The 20,523-nt window shown below is 39.0% G+C and overlaps 2 protein-coding genes across 3 annotated transcripts in view; one reads left to right on the top strand and one right to left on the bottom strand.

Annotated features, from left to right (window-relative positions):
- FBXL13 (F-box and leucine rich repeat protein 13) overlaps nucleotides 1-10,362 on the bottom strand; it is a 59,703-nt gene extending 49,341 nt beyond the window's left edge. The window contains 3 exon segments of the mRNA XM_027896514.1: nucleotides 7,139-7,167; nucleotides 7,846-8,025; nucleotides 10,344-10,362. Coding sequence (XP_027752315.1) covers nucleotides 7,139-7,167; nucleotides 7,846-7,942 — 126 coding nt within the window. The 5' untranslated portion in view covers nucleotides 7,943-8,025; nucleotides 10,344-10,362.
- A 1,491-nt stretch (nucleotides 10,363-11,853) lies between these two features.
- ARMC10 (armadillo repeat containing 10) lies at nucleotides 11,854-19,397 on the top strand. Of its 2 annotated transcripts, none has more exons than XM_027896511.1 (6): nucleotides 11,854-11,986; nucleotides 13,296-13,441; nucleotides 14,384-14,518; nucleotides 15,806-15,982; nucleotides 17,016-17,087; nucleotides 18,284-19,397. In XM_027896511.1, exons 1-6 carry the CDS (start codon nucleotides 11,854-11,856, stop codon nucleotides 18,536-18,538), a joined length of 918 nt encoding a protein of 305 aa, XP_027752312.1. In that variant the 3' UTR covers nucleotides 18,539-19,397. The 2 variants fall into 2 exon arrangements, with proteins under 2 accessions (XP_027752312.1, XP_027752313.1); XM_027896512.1 differs by having other exon boundaries at nucleotides 11,981-11,997.
- Nucleotides 19,398-20,523: the final 1,126 nt, after the last annotated feature.

The following is a 20,523-nucleotide window of genomic DNA, read 5'->3' as shown; positions in this document are numbered from 1 at the left end:
GTCAGTATTAGGAAAAAAATACTAGCTTAAGGTAGGCTAAAGGCTGGATAGAAAAGGCAATCTAGGAAAGGAATACAGGATAAAATCTGTATGAGAGACCAGTGATCTCTGTGGTCAGCAAAAGGTACCAAGTGGAAAAGCAGGGGAGTAAGACAGAGGACCAAAAGCAGTGGCCTAATTGCTGTTGTTCAAAGGCCCCGGGGATTCCCAAACAGATCATGAATGTCCCTTTTAGGACCAAGGCTAAAACCTGTGGTACACAGTGACAAATAGGACAATTGTTCAGTAGAGCCAGAGTTAGGGGAGGGGTGTGATCATTCAGGGTTCTCAGACATTGGCACCAGAAAGTGCTGCATCTGCTGAGGTTCGTGAGCTGAACATCCTGCCTGTATCCAACAGCACAAGATAGCTGGTGACAGCTATTAAGTGTGAAATCTGTGAGGGAGGGACATATCAACAAGGAACATTGTTCAACAGCTACCCTGCAAATAAAAGTTTCCATGTGAACTTGTGAAATCAGTGTCAGCTCCAAAGCTCCATGAAAGAGCAGATCTGATTAGGCACCTGGGAATCAACAAATGGAAAGACTTCTAGCAGTGAAGAGAAGAATGGCCTGGAGTTTTGAATGCTGGAATTTTCCTTAGATGGCCTCTGAAGCCTTCAAGGAGTAGCTGGAAGGACATAATTTTATTCCGTACTGTCTAAAGCTATTACACATTTCAGTTTTTTCAATGATACAAGAGAATTGTTATAAAATAGATACAGAACTATTCAAGTGGTGGTTTAGTTCCCTATAATTAAAAACAAGTGTGTGTGCTTGGGGGAAGCTCTTCCCTAGCTGGAACCTGTTAGAGTTTTCTGCATGTTGGCATTTGCAGACACCCACACTGAGGATTTGGCAGAATAGACAGCAATTGCAACTGCAAATAATATAAGAACACAACAATGGAAATATGAGATTGGGGCAAGGGTAATATAGGTTAGCATGTTCTCCTGACAGTGACTAGCAGCAAATTCCTCAAGAAAAGACTGTATGAACAGGAGAAGCATAAAGGAGTTATGAAGATGATGCAGAAGGAGGCAGCATGAGGAAAAAAGAGAATAATATATTTGAAAGACACATATATGGGGGAAATGACTAAAAATTGATAAAAGCTTCAGTATTATGGGGTTAACTGCTATTTCTCTGAGTTTCTCAAAAATGTACTGCAAAGTACACCCTCCATCAAACACCACAGTCACAAACCACAGTTTAATGCTGACATCGCTATGTTTCTGTACTATTCACCAAAGTCCCACAAGCACTTGCATGTCTAAAAGAAAATCATGGGCACTCCTCTTCCTTTATATGCTCTTTGAGTCTCTCCTTTCAGTAATTTTTCTCTTGATTCCCCTTCTTTCTCTGTCCATATCCAGGAAAAAAATTGCATGGTAGAATTGCATGAGGACAATTGCCTTGCCTTCCTGACATGCAGCACATGTACCAGGAGTGCTGTCTTAAGGGATAAACCACAGTGTGCCCTTCTCTCTGCACAGCCACGTGAAACACAGAAAAGATTATTTTGCACCACATTTTGCCATGACAGAGTGCAGGAAAAATGAAGAGATCTGTCAATACTATGATCACTACTGGAACTAAAACACTTCAAAAAGCTTCTGAGGAAATTTTAGCTCCTGCACTATGAATATGAGCTGCAGCATTTAGATGAAGTTCCCAGTCACACATGGAAGGCAAATGATTCTCTAAGATCACTGAGTAGGTGGAGAAATACCACAGACAGCTGAGCTATAATCCATGCATCTCATATAGTGATTTTTCTTTGGCACAGTAACACACTGATTTGCCAAAAAGTCTGAGCTGGAATCATATTACTATTTGCATGAAGATATTAGACAATGACTATTATTTCATGAATACACCACAGATCAAAGTTAGAGCACACAAAAACAATTTTTAAAAACAGCAGATAATTAATTTACAAAAAAAAATTAATATGATTAGCCAGCTGAACATATCTAAACCACAGTTAATATTATTTCCTGCTTTAACACTAACAATAAATCCATGTTGCCAAAATCTGTGGAATTTTGGATTAATTTGAAAAGATGAGATCAGAACTGTAGCTTGGGGAAGTTCAAATGGAAGGGTTTATCACATCTGTAGCCTATAATTGAACAGACAGTTCAACTCAGTGTGTTAGCTGAAAAAATGTCAAAAGAAGAGAATATCAATATGATTTTCAATCACTAAAAAAAGATAGAAAAATAGTTTTCCAGCAATCTTTCCAGCTTCCACAAGAGCTTCAAAAGAATGGCACAAGTAGGCTGTATGATAAATATCAGTGAGTTTTAATATAAAAACATATGCAATTAAATAGTGCACTGATTTATATGTGTTTCATGCCTAAAAAGAATTATAGTGTATCTTCAAAGTTAGGAGAAACAGCTTTATAAATCAATGTTTTCTAAAAGCCCCTGTAGACTGTCACATATGACTCATCACAATTTGTTTAAAATAGCACTGAGTAGATGCAAGTGGACATAATCCTTGATTTTGATCCTACAGAAAACATTAATTATCAACAAAAATGGAAAATGTATAGTCTGTAGGTACACAAATTGAATTTAGTGTCTTTGATATGTAAGAGAAATGGAAATGGATGGCAATCAACATACTGATGTTCAAATAGATATAAACAACACTAGATATGAATCAGTTAAATAATGTGACAGAAAAGGCAGTTTGTGCATAAAATTCTATCACAACTGTTCTTTACGTGTTTTTAGCTCTAAACACAATAAACATTCCTGAAACAATCCCTCAGCCTTGGCCATATTGATCACCACCATTGGTCTACCCTGGCCTCCAATCGGGAGGCCTGGAGACACACCATCTGTAACGCTGCTGCTGCTTTTGAGAACACACGCAGGATCACTCTCGAGGAGAAAAGACAACGCAGAAAGAATCGCGTCTTGTCGATATCACCTGGGGAGTCTTTCTGCTGTGCCTTCTGCAGCTGGACTTGTCTCTCTCGCATTGGCCTTTTTAGCCATCAGCGCGCTTGTAGCAAGCGCGGGTAGAGCCCTTCTCAAATCTTCATTCGCGAAGCCCAGCCATCATGATGACAATAAACATTACTATGATTTTAGTTTTGTACACAAATACATAAGGAAAACAAAATCATAGAAGGATTTAACATTTCTAAGTACATAATCCGTAAAGGAGGTGACATGGTTGGGTATGATTTATTTTGGCTTGCTTTCTTTATTAGCTGTCAAAGTTCACAATGATATTGGATTAAATTCTCTCACTAAACAACAATGCTGATATCATTGAGAATGTTATTTTATCCTGTGATTTAAAAGCCAAGACCATGATCACAATTGTTCTTTTCCGTCACCAATCTAGAAAGCAAATTGTTCTCACCCATAATTACACAGTCACTTTCTAAAACAAAACAAATCACACTGAAATTGTTATAGGCTCAAAGGGGCTCGTACCAATGTGTAAAAATGCATGATGGATGGGTGCACGGATGGAACCAGGCTCTTCCAGTGGGGCCAAGTGACAGAGGAGATAAAAGACAATGGGCACACACCGAAACACAGGAGGTGCCATCTAAACACCAGGGAACACTTTTATACCATCAGGGTGACTGAGCACAGGTTGGAATCTCTGTCCTTGGGAGATATCCGAAAGCTGTCTGGCCATGGTCCTCAGCAACCAATTCTAGGTGAGCCTGCTTGAGCCTCCTGGACCAGACACCTCCAGAGATCCCTGCCAACCCCAGCCATTCTGTGACTCTGTGATAATTATCTCGGGAGAGTTGGATTCTGTCATTTTGTTATAATAAAGCACATGTTTGCAATCCAATCATATTTGTCACATGACAGCATTTCACACAGAATACAAACCCTTCTATGGCATTCTAGCAATGTTCAGTCACACGGATACAGCTGGGCCTGAAGACTGGAATGAAGGAAGGAGGGCTGCAGTTAAAGTAGTTTTACAGATCTCATACTTACATCGTGTCATTATGGCTGGATAAACAGAGGAAAATACAGGCAAAAAATGAGACAATGGTGAAACATGGAACGAATACAGTTTGAAGAGAGAATTACAATTAAAAAGAATAGGAAATAATACCTACTTATACTTTAAAGCTAGGCCAGTGAAGAGAATAGCAACCTCCCACAATTATTCATACATAACACATATGGATGACATTTCTGCATACTATTTACCCCATGTTTACATACTAAAATGTCTCATATCATAACCATTTGCAATACTGAATTATTTACTACATCATACGCTGAAATATAAATATCTGATATGCAACACTTAAAAATGTGCAGTTCTAAGTATGAAGAAGAAACCAGAAGGGAACACATTTAATAAAATCCCATTGCTAAAAGCAACTTTTATATAAGAAAATTTTTATGCTTGTAATGTAATTACTTTCATAACTGTACATCAATACCATACATCAATAGCAACAGTTTAAACTTGGTATGGTAATTGGCTGATAGCAAAAATACAACAAATCTTTGTAATTTTATTCCATGTCCTGTCACTGAAGAGAATTTTTTTCTTAATAATATACATTTTCAAAGAATTTTCACTTAAGATATGTATGTTAATAGTAAGATGTTAGCGTGAAAACAGAGCAAAAATTGCACTGTGGTTTATAGAAGAGTATTCCCATATTAGCTATGCAACTTTCCATACAATAATGCATACAATAACACATGGTTTTCATTGTAGCAGTATATTAAGTATGATTTGAAATATGTTCCAGAAAAATGATTGCATACTCTGTACAGGGGTGACTCAAACCATACAGTCACAAGAGAAATTTTGAGACAAATAGAGGCTTTGAGACTCAAATGAGTGTTGTACACAGAAGCAATACAAACAAAGCCTTTCTAAAAGTAAGGAAATAATTGCAAATTTTGTTTCACTTCTGGTAATCAACATAGCTAAGAAGTGAAGAAAGAGTGACTACCTGTCTAAGTGTAGAGTGCGTGGATTACTGAAGGGTAGATTACCTTGGTTATACTGAAATGTGCTTTATGATAAATGAGTCACTAAAAAATGTTAGAATAAAAAAGGGGTGTTCTTTAAGAGAAATGTTTTATTCTGATTTATATGCTGTACAGTTCTACTGAAATGAACTGGACTGAAAAACATATCAGCTAGAACCCACTTTTATCACAGAGATCAAGCTCAACTGAAAGAAACATGTACAAATCAAGAGTATTCTACCGAGATTTAAAAAGATTTTCTGCTTCAACCTATAGAAACTATTGAAAGGCCAAAATTCATTAGCTAAAAAAGGACAAATCAGGTCGGAAAATAGTTGATAATGTATCTTTTCCCACCAGCACTTAAGCACATATGTAATACATTCAGGTAATTTGCCTGCTCCCAAAATATGCTGCTGTCCAACAAGCTGTCTCTGTTCATTTCATATAAACTACTCAAAACAACTTTAAAAATCAAGTTTTCTAGCTTTATGTTCTTATTCTGGAATCTTGGGAGCTTGCTATAGCCATACTCATTTTAAAGATATTTAAGTTGTTCAGAATGCAGTTGGGGACTTGCAAAGATTTTTTAAGGTACAGAAATGTCAAGGCCCCCTTCAACAGCAAATTCTTCCTGTACATCCCTTCAAAGACCTGCATCCATGATAATTTTAGCTGGATCCATCAAAGACTTCTCAAACCAAAAGTCTGTTTAATTTGGACATGTGGATTATTTCCTTAACTTCAAAACTCAACCTAATTTAAAACTCAGTGTCAAGACCAAAGCAGCCGCTTCTAATGCACAGCAATCATTTTCTGTCAATAACCCAACATCAGGGTACTGTGGTACCACTGACTTTTTTAGGAAACTATAATTTCCAAAGCAAATGGTTTCCAGCTGGCCCTGAGGACAGATCTTGTCCAGCTGTAAATACAAACTGGCAGATATTTTTTTTTCTGCACAAAAGCAGAACAGAAAGCTACAATAAATGATAGCATACTAATAATTATATTGATTAAATACCCTGTGATTTTGAAATGACCCATCACGAAATATAATCCACAGTGCCAGAGACAATAAAAGATCCCTATCATAGGCTCTAGAACTTTGAGAAGTCCAGGCATGTTTTATTTTCCACTTGCTCAGAGCAAACAGATTTGGCCTCGAGGAAACAACACCCAGTAACAATCTCCTGTGGAAGGAGATTGTATCTACATATTGGATTCACCAAAAAGAGAACATTACGATTCACAGAGGGAGAGAAAGAAAGAGAGAAAGGAAGAGCAAAAGGAAGAGAGAAAGAAAGAGAAAAAGGAAGAAAGAGCTCTGCCTTTCTGCAGCAGATGGTTAGGTGCTCAGCTAGAGCAAACCTCTGGTCAGTCTTCTAAACAGAAGAGCTCTTTCTGCAATTCCCATACTGAAAAAAACAGTGACAGCTCAAGAAAAAGAAACCAGGTGACAAAGATTTGTAATTCTTTCTGGATCAAGGGAGCTGCAATGTTTTCAAATACGGAATGGAAGCATTTCAGTAGGCTTCCTGTTTTTATGTAATGATTTTTGTTCCCTCTGTACTTCACACATAAATAAAGCCATTTTTTCCAGCTTGCCCCAAAATTCCACAGCCCCAGCTTACAGCCCACAAATGTATTAACTTGCATGATTTATCCCACACAGACAAAATACTTGCAAAAGTACTTTCAGCACAGCTGGCTCAGCCTGTTCTCTTTTGTGTGTCCTGAAGGAGACCCCACAGAAGGTGCTCCCCAGCCCTGAATGCTTCCATGCACCCCTCCCCCAAACCCTGCACTATTGCTGTTGCCCTCTGGTTGATACCTGTTCCTAACCCTCTGTATCCTAAAAATTTACTTGCTCTTCATTAGCAATGTGATTTCTTCTGACCTATTAGGCTTATTATGTATTATAATAATTGATGGCTTGATTCTGCATTTTAAAATGCATCGATGGCATCTCATCTGCCCCATATTATCAAGATATCCAAAAAATACTGACAGGGGATTCACGCACTGCTTGAACTTTAGGCTGGAGGCCTATCTGGTCTAGTCTTGCCCAAGATATCCTAGGGCATGCTGAATTACACCAGATACCTACCTTTAGGCGACTTTTTGCACCAAAAATGCCTACAGAAGTGTACCCAATACAAACATACACAATTAAAAAATGACTCAGTTATTTGCATTCTAATCTAATTATGGAATTCAAAACAATCACTGCAACTGCTTTTAAGAATGAAAAGAATTTATTATTCCCTAAGAATGCCTTGATACTCTCCAGAAATAGGACATCTTCACTGAACTCAATCTAGTCAGACTAAAATTTTAAATATTTTAAGACACCAGCCTGCCTTCTGGCTTTTTTGTTTTGATCTTTACTCCACCTCCACCTCTCATCATGCATTCCCTCTAACTGAAGGTAGGAGTCCAAGTCTGTGATCCCTCCTGTATTATCCCTATCACTGTACTCTTCACCTCCCAGAAAAAGCATCCCAACTCATTTACCCTGTACTTCTGACATGCATACACTCCTTTTCCCTAACACCTCCCAGGCCAGTTCTGCATCAGCATCACTGCTCAGTCTTCAGAGAAGAATGCCAGCACCATCTGTCCTAGCAAGGAGTACAGGGACCTGCCCCTCCCAGCACTCATGACAACAAGTTGCCACAGCTCAGCTAATGAATGGCATCCTGCAAAAAGAGAGCCACAGAAATTACTGGACCAAGTATATTTAATGTATACATCATAATTTTCTATTATATAATATGGGTTTTTTTGTTATGCAGAGCAGCTACACAGACTTACGTGTCTTTTTATCCTTGTGAATCTGCACCCACATTTTCCACTTCTGCATAATAACTCTCAATATTTGGACATCATAACGGTCTTATGCTAGAGCCATGTTCCACTTTGGCTTTATTCTTTTTCTTCTAAAAGTGCAAGTGGATCTTCTGGATGTGCAACAAATACATCACAAAGCAGCATCTGCAAAAAGAAACTGCAAATTAAGACCTTTGTATTAATAGCAAAGTAGCATTTAGTTATGAAACTGTTAAAATAAACAGATATTTACCAGCATCTCTGGTAAATATACTGCAAAATAGAGGCACTTCTTTTTATCACTTGCCTTTCCTTTCATTCAATTTTTAAAGGTACTAGTGCATGTATCATCACATTTCGATTGCTAGACTTCAAAGCACTGGTTTTAGGATAGTAATAAAATACATAGCATTTCTTTAACAATTCCTACTAAAAATTTCATTGCTTTTAATGTGCATTAAAGAAAAAATATATAGAAGATTAGATCATTTTACTTAATGATGAATTTAATACAATTTTAATACTGTGTGGTAAAGAGTAGGTTGAATGGGAAGCTGGGCAAAAATTGAACCAGCATTGAAAACAAAATACAGCTTAAAAAATATCTGCTTGAAAAATATCTGCTTTTCAGTATAATCACACAACTTTGCATTATCTTTTATTAATAATGTACAATAACCAATGAACTATTTTTCTCATTCGTCCTTTAGCTGTCTTCAGCTAAAGGACATGGATCATTTACTTTTGGACTTTGAGCTCACATACAACAAGAAAATCCAAAGTATATCGATTGTTAAAAGTATATGGATAAACTGCAGTTATTTAAGTGAATATTTAAAGGAAACTATCAACTGGAAGTTCTTGTGCCTGGTAAAAATTTCAGAACATGACATGCAATACTGCTTCCCTTCCAAGACATGGCCACTTGCTATTACTAAATTAATGTGGAGCATGTGCTTGAATCCTTTTCATGGCGGGAGGACAGAAGTTGTGGATGCCCCACTATGGGAAATGTTCAAAATCAGGCTGGATGGAACTTCGAGCAAACTGATGGAGTGAAAGGTGTTCCTGCCCACAGTGAGGTGGTTCATCTTTGAAGGTTTCTTCCAATCCAAACCATTCTACGATTCTATGCTCCTAAGTTAAGACCAATATGAAAAGGTGAAGAAAATTATTCATTTGAGCACAGACAAAGCGAAAGGCCACTGTTTCCAGTTCAGGCACCTTGAATATTTATACTAACCAACACATTAACGCTTTAGCATCTCTTCAATGTTCTCAACAAAAATGTCATTTCCAAGGTATATCTTGATGGTTGACTACATTAAGAAAATATTATAAATCCATCACTTACCATTGTAGTTCATGACATGTAATATCTTTTCAAATAATGGACAGTTAAATGGCTTTCATCACAAATTTTCCTACAGACAGATTTCCCAAAGCCAATCCCAGTGCTGGTCAGCTACTCCCTCTGGTGGAGTAAACCACGATGTGTCTGCCATATCCATGCCATTTTTTAATTCAAGGGGGTTTTGCCTTTATTTCCCCCCATTTTTCAAACAAACACAGGCAACTTCTTCGCCTTTTGGTGTTCTGAAAGGTCTCCAACACAAGAAATCCAAACTATAGAGCCATATACTGGATTACAATTCCTCTGTTAAACATTTTAGAATCTTAATTACTTAATTAGGAAGGAATTGTAACATCTGGTTTTACAATCTTCATTCAGGTACTCGAGTGTTGCTTGGACCATATGTAAAACTGTAAACAATTATATTTATTATGCCAAACAATTATGCCTGTACAAGTCTGGCTATTTCTATCAGACTTCTACAAGGCTCTCAACAATCTGAAGAAGTTCATCATCAATGTTTCTCACCCATTCTTCTTCCTGCCAATTTAGCCATCTACACACTTCATGGCAAAATTAATTTGGGTCACACAGCAGAAAAAAAGTTTTGCAGCCATATTTAATTCTAACATTTTAAGAACACAGCTACTAACAACAGTGAAAGTTGTCATACACAGAGTGTTTGCAGGATTATAGTTTGGCTGACTTTTAATGAATAGTGTTTAAAAGTAACTGATGAGAACTGAAAGAGAGAAATCAGGCAGGAAGGAAATGCTCAGATGCAGCAGGGAATCCTAATTTATTTGGACAAGATTATTTGAACTCCAATTGTGTTTGGACTATGTCCAAACCACAACCTCCTCATAAAAAGACTTAAGCAAATGGCCATCTTAGAACTCTATATCCTTAATTCCGAGAATATGTGTATAAATGTTCAAAGGTCTCATCTTGGCTTTGATGTTCCTTAATACAAGGACCAGTATCATCTCATTTATCTTCACACCATGCATACTGTAGCTTCCTAAAGAAATTAAAATATAATAAAATTAAACGAGAAATATGGTTGGATATCAGCAAGCACCAACCTCTAAGAAACAAAAAGAGAAAATAAAAGGTAAAAAGATCTTACACAGGGTAATTTTTAACTGGTTCTTTCTTTTAAGAATCTCACTTTAATCTTATCCTTAACTCTTTCATTTTTAGTTCATTAACTTAATGCCACTGCTGCTATTATGTTGTATTTAGCTATAATGCTGTATATAGCTACAATGGTATAACTTTTGCTGGAAAGGTAGACATGAGCTATTTTTGAAGTGCTGAATCAAGAACTACACCTCAGGCAGACATAGTTTATATTTTGTTTTTCTGTGCTTATAAAACAAAGAATGATCTAGAGACAGATTCTCAGGAGACGTACTCAGTCTACATGGTAATACTGCTCTCTAATTATTCTAATTGGCTCAAGATTTCTTTATTAATGTTTCCATGGAAATCTTGGCTGTAATAGCTGCTTGCAAATGAGGTCTATTTTGGTAACTTAAAAGTATTAGGATGTCCCTTAATCTTGTGCATTGTGCTCTTCTTTGAAGGAACTGAGAAACAGCTGCTGCAGATTTGGAAACAGGCAGAGATGAACGTGTCAAACAAAGAGGAAACCAACGAAATACAGAGTGTCACATTAAGAATCCCAAGAGCAAACCCACCAACTCTGTTTCCCCCACAGACCCTCGTGTTATGACAGTCTCTAACATTACATGGAAGTTTATTTATTTCTGTGCCAACAAAAATACCTAATCCACCAGTACCTGAAGCGTGGTCCAGCACCACCTTCATCTTTGACAGGCCATTAAAAAGCATGGATATCACCCACAGCACTCAAAGAGAAGGGAATTATCTGTTTGAAACCTAGATGTGCTTCTGTAATTAACACTGAAGAACTTAACGCGTATCAAGGGAGGTGCCAGTGCAGTTCACTGCGTTTGCCTTAATTTCAATCCTCTTTTAATACGTTGAAACACGTATTAAAAAGCAAAACGGCCTTGCTCTATCTTGTCGCTATTTTTAAAGTTCTCATAAATTGTTCGAAGCAGGCTAGCGACAAAAGAAGCAGAACAAAAACACGCTCCCGGGCCAGCAGAGGACGGTGTGAAAGGGTGTGAGATGCCCTGGCCAGCCCTGAGGGGCACAACGAGAGCTCATCTGGGGGGCCAAGGGGACCTTCCATGGGGAAGGCGGGGCGGGCGCCTCACTCCCACGGATGCTACCGGGGGAGTTTGTGGTCCCACCGGCTCCATGGGGAGAACCAGCGGGCGGCGGGGTCCAGAGGCGGCGGAGGGTGTGACCTCCCCACCTCTGGGGACGATGAGCGCCCGCGGGGGCCGCCGTGGCGCAGGACCGCCCTTGCCTCGGGCCGGCCTGGGTGATTCCTTCCTCTCAAACAACAGCTGCCTCGCATCGCTGTGAGGGCCGAGCCTCCCCCGCGCCCCGCACACGGAGCTGCCGGCTCAGCATCCCCCAGGCCGCCCGGGAGAGGAGAAGGGCAGATACGGGGCACACCGCCTGCCCGGGACGAGGGGGGCGGCGGAGCGGCGCCGGATGGGGAGGTGTCTCCCGCGGGCGGCGCAGCCGCGGCCGGGGCGATGGGGGAGCCGCGGGGCGCGGCACTGAGGGCGGCGGCGGCCGCTCTGCTCGGGGCCGGCGCCTGCTACTGCCTGTGGCGGCTCACGGCGGGCGGGCGGCGGCGAGCGGGGGCCTCCCGGGGGCCGCGGGCAGGTGAGGGGCAGGTGAGGGGCAGGGCAGGGCAGGACGGGGCAGGACGGGCGGTCACTCCTCCCCGCGGTGTGCGGTGAGGGCGGTGGAGGCTCCGCGGGGCCCCGGGGGGGTCCCGACCCGCGGCCGCGGCCCGGGGGCGGTGACGGAAGAAGCGCCCTGAGGGAGGCGGTGCCTCAGTGCCGCCCGCCGGCCCTACGAGAGCCGTGCGGGGCTTTGCAGCGCTCTGGAGCGCCGTTTATTTTTAGAAAAGCCTGATTTGGTTTTTTGTTAGTTTTTTCTTTTTTTTTGGTTGGTTGGTTGGTTTGTTTTTTTTTCAAGTCCCCTAAAGCGTGCGTCTGATGACTGTGTTTACTTTATGGACTGATGTGCTATTTACGTTATTAAAGTTATTTGTGTCCCCTCCTATAATTTAAAGCTAAGCATAGTGTTTAGATGAGGATGAGAGTGAAAAACGAAATTGTTTTTGAAGTGAGCTCTTGGATTAGCATCATTAACTTTGACTTTTTTTTTTTTTTTTTTTTAAACCTCCAAAGAATACTGTGGTGTTTGCCTGGTGAGATGGTGGCAGCAGATCTGTGGAATTTGAAGGACCGGTTAGCTTCTCAGGAGCCATCTCAAGCCAGCCATGACCAGTGCAGCAGTCATAGATCAGGTCTCCAGGCTCTTCAGCTTAGCTAAATAGTTCCGACTCCAATCTAGTGAAAATGGCCTTTGATGGCATTGGTGTCATCCTTTTATGAAAGCCAGGTGCTCCATAACATCTTCCTGAGAAACAGCCTTCCTCAGTTGTTGAAGTGATGTCATGACCAGCAGCATTCTTAACATTGTGGCTGTTACTTTGTTAAAGGACCTTGGAGTAGTAGCAAAATGTCATTATTATAATTTCTGGAAGTAGTAGTCTGCAAATCAGAAGTTTTGTTTTCCTACAGTGCCCAGACAGATTTCCACATTTCATTTCATGGGCCACAAGGAAAACAAAAAACCAAACATGTTTGGTGAATATTCCTAATAATTTTGAATGGGAGGTTTGCTATTCATTAATCAGAGAATAACGTACCTCAGGCTTTAATTGTGCGTTCCTTTTATTATCTGCTTTGAAAAGAGGTAATTTAAAGACGTAGGGAAAAAGGATGGAAAGCTTGCTGTTGTAAAACACAGTCTTTTTACCATGACATACTGCTTGGGTACAATCAAACCTAGAACAATGTGTCCTGCAACTGAGCTAAATTTCAGCTTTGTAAAAAATGCTAAGTGGTAACTAAGTGAAATGTCTCAAACTTAGTATAAAGTATTTAATTTTTGAACACAGACAGCAGTCCTCCAGTGTCAACCCACGGCATGGATGCGGACGCTCTACAGAAACTGATTCATTTGCTTCAGGCCACAGATGATCCATTAATTCAAGAGCAAGCTTTAATTACTCTCAGCAACAGTGCTGCCTTCTCTGTAAATCAAGTAAGTATTGTTCCGTAGAAAAAAACAACGTCCAATGCCAGCCAGTCTGGCAGATGAGAGGTGCTGTTTTGCTAAAGTGACACAGGACTGAAAGCTACCATAGCTTGTGCTCTAAAATCCATTTTATGTCTATGCCTTAATTTCTGCTAGCCCAAATAATATAATTTACCAGCTTCACGGAATTCATCAAAGCATAATGTTTGGACAACCTAAAGTCCTTACAGAGTTCTTCTATTTTGAAAGTGCTGTAAATATACTTTTTTTTTGGCTTACAGTTATGTAATGTTAGTGAAAGAGTTGAATTGGAGGTTAAGCGCTTTCTGTTTCACATCTGAAATTTCCTGAGATAAACTAATTTTTTATTCTCACAAAGTCTTACGCTGTTTACATATTAGTAATATTCCAACTACCCAGGTATCTTCCAATCAATTGAGCATAGGATGAGAAAAACTGAGCTGGATACAGATTTTCATGCCTTTTAAAAGTTTTAAAATAGTAATCAAATCAAGTGTAATGGAAAGGAAAAAGTTTCAGAGCCTCTACCATAACATGAAGCTGCATCTTGAAATTCTTTTCAGTCAAGACTTTTAGGTACTGTGACCTGGCTCAGCTGTTCTATAGAGTCATGATGCAATAACTTTCTTTGATTCCTTATAATCTAAAATGCTTTAAGCATGCTTGGCAGGCCAGATTTTAAAAGTGAAGGCGTTGTGCCATTGTCTAGTAACATCAAATAATACTTTGTCCCTAAGAAGGACCATTCTTAACTTCAAGGGAGGCAATAAAACAGTATCTGCCAACTGTCTCTCTTTAAACAGACCAATCTGTTCTGGAAGTCTTCATTCACACATTTCATTTTTGTTAAAATGGAAACTTTGAGAAAAGCCTTCAGCATTGAATTTAAAGTTTTAAAAATCTTATTGAATGTCTTTTATATTTCAGGATATAATCCGAAGTTTGGATGGCCTTTCTGTTATTGGAGGGATGCTCTCCGATTGCGTTCCCAAAGTTAAAGAAAAAGCACTAAATGCACTTAATAATTTGAGTATGAATATTAGAAATCAGGAAAAGATACAGGTAAGTTTCTTAAAAGGAAAAACCAAAGTAAACAAGGCACAGGAGACAGTACATGACCTTCGGCATGTTTGTTAAAGATAAGCCAGGATGCCAAAATTTTTTGATAAGAGGCATATGAGTCAGCAGATTGGATGATCTGTGCATCCCAAGAGTGAAAAGGTAACTTAGAAATTAATTCCTTCACTGGCACTTATTTTTATTTTAAAAGACAGGAAACTAGGCAGCTAGTGTTCAGTTTTCACCAAATGTTATTAAACAGAGATTGTGCTGCTAAGTTTATAGTGGAATTATGTGAGGCAAGATAATTTCCAAACATTCCAAGAACAGCAGCAGTGCTTGTTTAGTACAGTGAATTGCAGACTGAACTTGGCAGGACTCAGGTAAGGAGAAAAGAGTAACTGAGCCCCTGGGTTTGTGTGAGATGCATCTTTCAGGTGATACTTTCATCTTTAAAGAACAGTGTGTATACATGAATGACAAGTTCCACTGGTAAATATAGTAGATGCCATGGAAATAAAAGGACTAAGCATCAAGAAAAAAACCCTACTTTTTGTCACTATCAGATGAATCAATAGATCAAGAAGTGTCCAGGCAGAGAGCTGAGGCAGATTTGAAGACTTTCACTGGTTTTTTTCAGTAGCTTGATAAAAAGGCAGTGTGATTGTATGTGGTAGTTTGCAGCGTCTTTAGCAATGGACAACTTTTATTAAATAGTGCTTGCCAATATTTCTATAGGTAGAAAATAACTCTTTTGGAAAGGCAAGGAAACTTTTTTCTTAGTTAGGACTCTGAGATTTATTGTATATTGTCATCCAAAAGAAAATTTAGTAAAAATAGTTGTTAATGTCAGTGGTCATCACTATTCCTACAGAGTGCTCCAATAAGCCACATGATTGGAAGAAAGGATTTCATTCCAAGACTTGCCCTTAGTTTGTTCTCAACATTTAAGACAATAGATGCTATAAGTGATTTTTTTTTTAAATAACTCCTTAAAGCAGCTGTGCCACTTCAGAGAGAGAGTCAAAGCAATTTAGGTTTTCAGAGCAATTTATGCTTCAGAAAGGTTAGTGAGCATAACTGTCTGCTTCTGTCATGCCAATAGAATGTTTGAATATATTAAAAACAAAAAAGTACCTTGGTTCCAAGATTCTTCACTGTGTTATGTTTTCAGCCAGCAACATTCTGGAGGTATTTATGCAACTGTAGCTGGGCCACGGATACTATTTTTGAACAGAAAATATGCTTGTATCAAAAACGATCTCTGTATCTCTTTCCCTTTTTCCCCAGGTATATATCACACAAGTTTGTAGGATCGTTGAGTCAGCTCCCCTCAACTCTGATGTGCAGCTTGCTGGACTCAGACTGCTGACAAATATGTCTGTTACCAATGACTACCACCAAAAGATGATAAACTCAATTCCATGCTTTCTTCATTTGCTTTCAGAAGGAACTGAAAGGACACAGGTACTGAGTCGTGTTATTGTTGCAAGCCATTTATGAAGCTGCTTTACTTGCCTCCTTTTTTACTGTTTTCGTAAAAGGGTTGAGACTGTGCTGAGAAAAAACAAACCCAAACATTCATTAACGATAGCAGATACAGAGTTTGTGCGCTAAAATAATCATCTGTATTACTTTCACAATATAAATTCAGAAAGGTTGGAGGGAAGGGAATCTTGCTAATGGAACCATTGGGCTTGAGCTCTACCAAAGCAGTGCAGGGTGTCCTGTGCCTTTGCTATAACAACTCCAGAATTCTCTCCTGCTCTTAACATTGCTACTGCACCACAGAGCAAAGACAGTCTGCATGTGAAAGGGTTCACTGATGCATGAATCTCTCTAGGGAAACATCCTGAGCAGTGATCCTAAGTTATGGACTTCTGTTCCCTTGTGCCTGTTACATCTCTTGCAACCCAGTGACTGCAGTGGAAAATTGTGCTTACTTGGGAATTACTGTAATATTGAAAGAGGAGCTTCAGTCAGGGACCAAACTCAGCATTTATTCAAGATGTTGTGGTACCATCAGTGTATGTGGTTGCTCTCTCAGATCAAAGCCAGTTTTCCAAAGCAGAGATTTCCACTAAACATAGCACACCTATTTTACTTAAACTAAGCATTGGGAAAAGGCCAAGTTCCTTATTGTACTTAAGTCCAAGTGTCACAAGGTCCAAGAAAGTACAAAGGTATATTTGTACATGCTTCTGATAATTTTAAATATAGCACTTAACCACCCTCTTTGTATTTAAAAATATTCCGCAGTTTGCCTACTGGGAGTTGTTTATAGATCTTGCCTTATTTTTGGTGTTAAAGTCGAACTGAATTTGCTTCTAACATGTCTATACCTTGGTTTTCCCCTGTACCAAAGAAGTGCACAACTCAAGATGCTAGTTGACCCATTCTACCTTTTCCTCTACAAGTCAACACTGACATTACTGATGCCTATTACTGCTGTACTTACTGTTTTGGAGCTTGTAATGAATTTGTCTACTCCTCATTTCAGATTCAGGTTTTGAAAGTACTTGTGAACTTATCTGCGAACCCAGCCATAACAAGACATCTTCTCAGAGCTCAAGTAAGGTTCTTGCTGCTTCATTTTATTTTTAGAATATAAGCACATGTTTAGATATGTGCATGCATTAGAAGAATTTTAGTGTATTAGAAATATACATGCAATTCCAGAGCGTAAAATTCTAGGCAGTACTTAGTTAAAAGCAGTAGTTAGAAGTGCACATTCTTTCACAGGCTGGCTTTCATCCAGATGGTAGTGTAATACAGATCCTGTACTTGCAGAGGGACAGGCACAGGGCCCTATGGCCTTGGAGACAGTGGGTTGGACTTCTGGTGCACCATTCCTGATAATCAATGATAACTTGCAGAAGCCTTTCCACCCAAGGGCTAGTACCAAGAACTTTAGTTTGTAATATGTATAAGGAATCCAAAACCTCACTTCCAGGCACACAGTCAGTATAAAGATTGAAGACTAGGGGCAGATATCAAATAGAACCAGTACTGTAAATGATCCTTCTCAATAGCTGTTTCTCCAGCCCATATACTGTACCAAAACCAACCAAATCCCACTGAAATCCCCACCCCTTTACTCAAATGCAGTCAGAAAGTTACTGTCTCTAAGTGAACTTTCCCTGTGCATCTACTTGCATCTTCATGGAGAACTCTGGGACGTTTGCTGTGCTGGCCTTGGCATACAGGTTTCTTTCAGTTTCATTCCCTCACACCAAAACAAAGAGTCAGGGGTTGGAATGGTGCTGCATCCTCCTCCCTCTCCCCAAAGTAACTTCCTTGAAATGTGCAGTGGCCTTTATTTGTGAGTTATTTGCTAGCAGCAGAGCTAGTCTAGATATTACTGTCTTCATTATCCAAACAAGATCAGGGTAGCTAAATATTCAGTTCTGTTAAAAGTTCATCCTTTTCTTGTTTATCAGAAGTGCTAACAAAAATATTCAGATCACTGCAGAGAGCAACAATCAACATTACTGAGAGGTAAAGCAGACCCTCTCTTCCAAATGGGAATTTTCCAGCCAGCCACATTTTGGAGATTGAAAATACAAAGTATTTATTAGCATGTTGATGCACAAGCCAGTCTTTTCTAAAGAGGAAATATGTGCATAGTGTGCAAGTTTGTGACGTGCTTTCACAACATACAAAGTTTCTGGTTTAGGTACAATTTTTTTTTTTTTTCATTTTCTGAAGTTATGGTTACATATACTTACTGCTGGTGATTAAGTATGGAATATTTCTTGAATATCCTAGGTGCCATCATTGCTGTTACTTTTTGACAACTGTATAAACAGAGATATTCTGCTCAGAGCCCTGGCATTTGCCGCAAACTTGAAAAAGAACGTGAACAATGAAGCTGGCACCATAACTGAGGACCAATACAGTGAAGACTCAATTTTCTTTACACTTTGCAGGGACTCTGCCCCATTTGCTCAGAAACTGGCATTTTTGCTGCATCACTCCGATCCAGAAGTGAAAGAACAAGTTGTGAGAATATTAACACAGTAGTGTTGTTTTCTAAAAACAGACTGACCTGATGAAAATATTTAATCTTGGGAATGCTATGCTAAAAAAACCTGCAACAAGCAAACAATAAAACAACGACAAATAAACCCTGAATACTACCATATTACTAGGCACAAAGAACATTTAATATGGAGAGCACAACAGATTTTTTTTTTTTTACAAGCAGCAATAGCTTAATTAACTGCAGTGCAGTTAACTACAACTGTGCAAAGTTTCTACACTTGAACAAAAATTGAAAGGATTTTATTTTGCTTTAAAGTTATCACTTTAAGGAAAGCAGGCATATTTTAAAAAATATTTTATTAGGAGTCAAAGATTATCTGCAACTGGAATTCAGTATTCTCATCTTTATAAAAAAGTCTACAGAGCAGTATTATACACATTTTTACAAAAGCTTCCTGTTCTGTAGCAGCCCTTGAGCCTGCTTTCCTTGGGGAGAGTAAAGGAGAACTTCACTCCTTTTTTCTGCAACTGGAACATCATTGGGATAAGTGCTTCTACTGAACTAGCCTCCATAAAGTATAAGTCATCAATCGAGCATTAAATCAAAATGAAGTGGAATACATACAAACATCACTGTAAAAAAACCTGAACAGAGTTTCACTGATGAACAGAAAACTGGAAAAGACTTCTAAAACCAGACTACTAAAAAACTTCCTAACACTTGCATTATAGAGAAAGTAAAAAAAACCATCAGATATAAGGGCTTGGAAACATGTTTTCCACTTTGTACCATTTTTAAGAGAACTCTATCACTAAACTGTTACCAGGTGCTTCATCTTTCTAACTTAATATACCCACTCTGCTCTTAACAAAACACTGCTATCCTTCTGTAATGCAATAGATGTTATTTTCAAAAGGTGACTTTGCAAATAGCTAAAACTGCAAGAAAAAGATGACCTTGAAACTGCAACCTACCTGTGCCCCGATCAATACAGGGGTAAAGCTACATGTATCTAATTTAACCACATAGGCAGTTTTAACTCACCAGGAATACAATTAAGGCAGAAATAGAAGTTGGCATGATTCCCAGTCAGAATTTGGACAGTTGCTGCATTGACAGTGAACTTCCCTTTCTCCTTCCCACTTCTAAAATACTGTACAGTTTGCAACAAGCAAGGTATGTTACAATCACTTCATGTTGTGCCACTTTTTGTAGACTTAAGGTGTTCTGCTGCTGAATTTAACAAAGAAAAATAAAAGGTAGGGCAGACACTAAGAATTTACTAATCCCACTCTCCTCTCCTGATGAGGCCTTAAGACTAGACTGTTATAGGTATAGATGATATATATGTTTTCTTTAGCTGAGCAGCAGAGATGTCCAGATGTCCCTTCCTGTGTTCTCCAACCTTTTTGATAGAGCTGACCTCTTATCCTTTGCTTTGACAGCTGACAGAAACAAGTGACATTTTCTAAAAATACATGAAAAGTTGTTACAGTGTTGTCTCAGTTGTCTTTTTCTGGTCTAGAAAGACCTATTTTTAAATGCTTTCTTTGTAGAACAATGCTGTTGAGATGTTCTAAAATCAGGCAAGACTCTCCCAAGCGCCATCATGCAAGGATGTCTAACTTTTTTATTCCCTATCCCACACCCTGGATGGAATCTTATCAGCACCAGGCAAAACGTAACAGTCACCATTCTACCTAAAAATGTTGTAAAGTAATAGATTCAAACCAAAATATGTCTCTGATCCATGTAAGTCAGTATTTCTCTGTGTGGCTGCTTATCTGAGTATTCTGTATTTTAGTTTCACGCTTTCTAAAGTACGTAATTTTACAGAATAATCTATTGATGATTTTGCAAACAGGAAAAAACCCCAACCTACAACAAAACCAACCTTATTTTTAACCTTGTCCTTCAAAGAACTCAAAACTTGCTGCAGCTTGGTGTCCTCCACAAAATGATGAACATGTAATATGCATTACATTACCCAAATCATAACTGAAGCTGTTGTGTAAATACAAGG

The sequence above is a fragment of the Empidonax traillii genome, unplaced genomic scaffold (assembly GCF_003031625.1).
Source record: "Empidonax traillii isolate 1590-97213 ecotype Southwest subspecies unplaced genomic scaffold, ASM303162v1 scaffold501:size454599, whole genome shotgun sequence".
NCBI lineage: Eukaryota > Metazoa > Chordata > Aves > Passeriformes > Tyrannidae > Empidonax > Empidonax traillii.
The sequence above is the reverse complement of the archived record's forward strand: the minus strand, read 5'-3'. Positions and strand labels throughout refer to the sequence as shown.

Coding starts and splice junctions, on each gene's coding strand:
- ARMC10 (XM_027896511.1), top strand. CDS start 11,854: ATGGGGGAGCCGCGGGGCGCGGCACTGAGGGCGGCGGCGGCCGCTCTG. Junction 13,442..14,383: donor CTGCCTTCTCTGTAAATCAA/GTAAGTATTGTT, acceptor TTTATATTTCAG/GATATAATCCGAAGTTTGGA. Junction 17,088..18,283: donor GACATCTTCTCAGAGCTCAA/GTAAGGTTCTTG, acceptor TGAATATCCTAG/GTGCCATCATTGCTGTTACT.